At 45.5% G+C, this 5,000-nt stretch overlaps 1 protein-coding gene across 10 annotated transcripts in view; it reads left to right on the plus strand.

The window, feature by feature from the left end:
- The window catches only part of LOC113590536 (calmodulin-regulated spectrin-associated protein 3), a 35,336-nt gene that overhangs the window by 22,924 nt on the left and 7,412 nt on the right, over positions 1 to 5,000 (plus strand). For 9 of the 10 annotated variants that reach the window (XR_014118252.1, XM_081701327.1, XM_081701329.1 and 6 more), the window contains 8 exons: positions 684 to 731; positions 2,066 to 2,204; positions 2,310 to 2,449; positions 2,591 to 2,684; positions 2,889 to 2,925; positions 3,030 to 3,100; positions 3,211 to 3,241; positions 3,541 to 5,000. The exon at positions 3,541 to 5,000 is cut by the window's right edge and continues 249 nt beyond it. Coding sequence is in view for 9 of the 10 variants with exons in the window: in XM_081701327.1 (XP_081557453.1) it covers positions 684 to 731; positions 2,066 to 2,204; positions 2,310 to 2,449; positions 2,591 to 2,684; positions 2,889 to 2,925; positions 3,030 to 3,100; positions 3,211 to 3,241; positions 3,541 to 5,000 (2,020 nt within the window). In the remaining variant the exon portion in view is untranslated. The remainder of the gene's footprint in view (positions 1 to 683; positions 732 to 2,065; positions 2,205 to 2,309; positions 2,450 to 2,590; positions 2,685 to 2,888; positions 2,926 to 3,029; positions 3,101 to 3,210; positions 3,242 to 3,540) is intronic. The other variant, XM_081701326.1, reaches the window with a different exon arrangement.

Consider the following 5,000-nt stretch of genomic DNA (forward strand, 5'->3'; position numbering starts at 1 on the left):
AGGACTGGAGAGATTTTTTTTTCTTCTGACTCATCTTTTCTGATCCTTAGCTAGTCCTTTTTCTCCCAATACATCACATTTTTGTCTTTCTCCTGAAACACAGAATCTTTAATGTAAGTTTGTATTTGTGTTGCGTTTTGCATAGAGTTTGTATTGTACTTTGAAATCACCTTTGCTGTATTCAACATACTTTTAGTCTTGTAGTCATGGTAACTTGTTTGTTACTGTGGAGCAAGGTGGGCATCACATATGTGCCTTACCAGAAGCATTCTGACTAGTTACTGGAATTCGATTTCCTTAACAGAAGCATTCTGATTGGTTACTGGAATTTGATGGATATGTATAGCAATGACTTTTCATTTCATTGTTACAATGTGATTTGCCACCTCACCATTCTTAATTCTCCTTTGACCAATCAGAACCCCTGTATCACCACTTATTTCTTAACCCTCAGCCAATTAAATGAAGGGTTTCCACTGTAAACCTGCCTAGACTTTTCAAAAAAGTTTAATAGGAAATTTGATAGATGCTGCAGCATGCGGAATCTCTCCTAAGACTCCGCCCCTTGCTGATTTTGCTCCTCCTCTTCCTGGTGCAACTGTGTGTGTGTGACTCTGGTTGCCTTGGCGACAGTTGCCGTGGCATTTACACATGTCCTCCTCTCTCTGCCATCCTGCATCCAGCATGCCATTGCGTTTTGTTTGAAGGAGTCGGGGAAAAAACCTCCTGTGGTAATGTATAGACCAGCCTGCTGTCTCCATGACAACACCGCACACACCGCTCTGTCCTCATGGATGGGTGGTGGCTCCAACTCTCTTTTTTTTTGCTCTCATCATTCCCTCTCAGCGCTCTGTCTTTCTCCCTCGCTTTCTCATCTGTCTCACCTATTTCTTTCACACACAGATAGACACACACACCTACTCTTTTGCTCACTTTTCCTTTCTCTCTCTCCCATACACACACAGATACACACACTCCCAGTCTGCAGTCATTTAATTACTCATTGTTGTTCGTTCACATTTGTTAACGTAATAACTGGTGTTCTGTGTCCTGGTCTGTTAAGCCTGACCTCCACACTCTCATCTTGTGTTATTTCAATTTGGCAATGGTTGATTCTCCATTTTGAGGCCTTTCTTTGACTTTATTTCTCTGCATTATTTAACAGCTTCTTGGAAGTAGAGTTAGATCATAGGTCACTCTGTGTGGCTTTTGATTTTTAGTTGATATTAACTTAAAACTAAACCAGAATTCACTTCATTTTATAACTTGCACAACTTCACTAATTTGTTTTGACAGTGTTCTTTTCTACTTAATCTCTGAATCACTCATGCCATGTTTCCAATGCCTGCATTTTCATGGCTTGGCCACTGGATGGCGAGCTTGAGTGAGCTTGTGCTTCACAGCCACACACTTCATCAGCATTCAGAAATATTGTTTCCCTCTCAGTTCTCCTCCTACAGTCTCTCTCACTGCACATCCATCACCCTATAGCTATGGCTCCGTCTTGCTGCTGTCCTGTGTGTGTGTGTGAGATTTGATTTGAGCTTCTATAACCTCTTGGCTGGCTTCAGAGATTGTGCTGTCCAGTTGTTTTTCTTCAGTGTTTGATGTGATTGAGTGTGTTGATATATTAATATTTAATGTGAGTGTGTTTTGCAGCAAAATGGCTTTAGTTAACAGTAGCCTAAATCTACTATAACCCCTACCTGTCATAGGAGCGATTCCTGTTGCACTGTTAAATACATTCAGTGGATCATATTAAGTGTTGTTTCTTTTGAACAGGTTCAATTGGCTCACATGATCAATTGAATATAAACTGAATGTTAAAACATAAGAGCTGCTTATCCTGACGAGTGACTCTTTGAACAAACTCAGTCAATCAGGTTCAAATGAATACATAAATGAATCTGATTCACTGAGGTGACACTATTTCAACATTTGAATAGCAATTTTCTAACTTTGTGCTCTCTCTCTCTCTCTCTCTCTCTCTCTCTCTCTTTCTCTCTCTCTTCTTTATCTGTCTGAATCTGTCTTACACACTCTGTCTCTCTCTCTCCCCGCTCAGATCCGATACAGGAAGGATAAAGTGCAGTCTAAGCAGACTCCTACCTTTCCAGTCATATCAGGCGTGAAGGATCTTTCTAATGGCTGTGCTATCGCTGCAGCTGTACACTTCTACTGCCCCCAGATGCTGCCCCTGGAGGGTAAGGGAACACGCACACACACACACACGGCCACAGGTGAGTCAACACACCACAGCAGTCCACAAATGCAGGCATGTTCTCATCATGTCTGTGTCTCTGTTCTAGATGTGTGTTTGAAGGACACGATGACGGTAGCAGACAGCCTGTATAACCTGCAGCTTGTCAGAGAGTTCTGTGATAGCAGCTTAAAGGGCTGCTGCCCCCTAGTGTTGGAGGACCTCCTCTATGCCCCAGCCATATTACGGGTGACACACACACACACACAATAATAATAATAATGTCATTCATTGTTACACAGCATATATTGCAGCGTCCACCTTAGCCAAAAGTGATGCTCTTGCTTTTTGTTACTGTTTCAAATAACTGGACTGACCTATACCCTTTAGGTGAATATCATGTGCTTCCTGTCTGAGCTACTGGCAGTGTTTGAAGTGCAGAAGCCAGATTTCATTAAACCACTACACATCCTAGACCTTACAGGTACAAACACACACACACACACACACACACACACACACACACTCACACACGTAACTGCTATATTTGAAGTGTAAATATTACACAAACTAAGCAGCTAAATCTCAACCTGAACCTGACTCTAAACCTAACCAAAAACCAAGTTCTAAATCTAATCTTAACCACAGACATAAGTACACATACTTACACTCTGTGATCGTTTCTTAGATGCTTCTGGTCTGGAGGACGGCACCAGCCCTGTCAGGTAAAATATCTCAGAATAAACTTCATTTCCCAGTATACATCCTGGCATTTATCTCACTGGGTTGCATTGTGGGAATTGTTGTTTGCTGTTGTTTGCTGTTTCAGTGGCTCCCCTTTCTTATTTAAGCAACCCCTCCTACCCATCTCATCGCCTGCATCTCCTGGGGGAGGAACAGGTGAGGATGCATGCTGGGATTTGTGTAATGGAGGGCTGAGATTTATAGTTTGTGTTTTGCAGTTCTGTGTGTGTGAATAATTCATCACGCTTTTTGCTGTGTTTGCTCAGAGGGCCGTGGTTGGAGGGCAAAACAGATCAGGTACTCTTGGCGATCAAGTCTTCACATTCATTCTCAAACTTCACATGTAAAACATTCAATTTTAGTCTTGTATGCATAGTTAAAAGTTGGGTCCACTAGAAACCCATTACATAACATTTACTAATGACATACTGATATAACTAATGCATTTACTAATATGTTGATATGATAGATTTTTTTAAACCTGGTTACAATTAAATTTTTTAAATGAATTTTATCCCCACTCCAACTTTCTTTTCGATCTCTACACCCCCCCCCCCCGCCACCTCTCTCTCTCTGTCTCTGTCACTCTCTCTCAGCCGTCCTCTTTCTGCTGTAGCTTTTAGCATTCCTTTCCCTTTGGACAGTGATGTTGATGTCGTCATGGGCAACCCGCTCTTCCGCTCTGTGAGCTCTGACAGCCTCACCATGGGGACTAATCCTGCCACTTATGCACCCCCAGAGGATCTGAGTAAACTGATTGGTCAGGCCCCACTGGGGGAGTTACCCACCATTGAGGAAGCTTTACAGGTCATCCACACAGGTCATTCTGTGCGGAGCGAACCACGACAGCGGCCAGAAGGGGCACCTGCAGGCTTCTACCTCCATTGCCCCAATGAAGACAAGGCCAGACTGAGCAGCTCTGCCCCTTGTCACTCAGGGCTGATGTATCGACCAATTGGAGGTGGTTTTGATGGCAACGGCAGACGAGGCGGTGGTGTCAGAAGGATGGCAGACTCCTCTAGAGATGATGACTCTGTTCTCCGAGATGGAAGCATAGATTCGGATGCCTCTGAGGAGTTCTCCAAAAGCTCCACATCCAATCCAGGGACCCCCGCCAATGGCCCCAACGGTGCCCGTATGACAAGCTTTGCAGAGCGCAGGAAGAAGCTTCCAGAGTCCCCGGTGACATCCAGGGCTCGGGAACAGGACGAGCCTTTGAGCCCAGGGATGGTGAGTCCGGTGGGGGTAGCAGAGGCTCAGGAGCTGGGTGTGCGTCTGGAGGAGAAACGCAGGACCATTGAAGCCCAGAAGAGGCGGATCGAAGCAATCTTCACCAAGCACAGACAGAGGCTCGGCAAAAGTGCTTTCCTGAAGCTGCAAAGGGAGCAGGGAGAGGGCGGGGCCAGGGACAGGGTGGGAGAAGAGGCGGAGTCACTCAGTCTAGATGAGAAGCTAACTCGCATGGAGGAGGAGCTGAGGAAGGAAGAGGAACGAGAGAACAAGGAGGAGAGGAAGAGGGAGAACAGCAATGACCAAGGGAAAGAAAAGGACTGGCCAAAAGGAAATGTAGAGGAGCAGGGCAATGACAAAGTCCCTCCCAAACTGGAGAAGCAGGTAACGTTCTCAGTGGATTCCAAAAAAGAGCCAGAGAAAGAGCCACCATTGGTTGAATATAATGAGGCGGTGTCAAAATTAAGCTCTGCCTTACAATCTCTACAGAGGGACATGCAGCGACTCACAGAACAGCAGCAGAAACTGATGGGAAACAAAACTACACTTACAGCCAAAACCATACCTTCTAAAAAGACCCCGCCTCCGAGCAAGGCCTGGGTCATACCAGCCAGTCTGAAAAGTGCAAAAACTCCAGCAACACCCCCTCACCTTTCCCGTGAGTCCACGTGTGAACTCTCCCCCTCGGGTTCACCATCACGAATGAATGACCGCAAATCCCCCAAATCACCCGCACTCACCTCGCCTCGAAAGCCCCACCGTCCCAACTCTAAGAGCCCCAAACGGCAGCACCAGACACGCCCGTGCGACCTCAGTTTCCCACCCC

This window comes from Electrophorus electricus, chromosome 18, assembly GCF_041902795.1.
Source record: "Electrophorus electricus isolate QZ-2024a chromosome 18, ASM4190279v1, whole genome shotgun sequence".
Lineage (NCBI taxonomy): Eukaryota > Metazoa > Chordata > Actinopteri > Gymnotiformes > Gymnotidae > Electrophorus > Electrophorus electricus.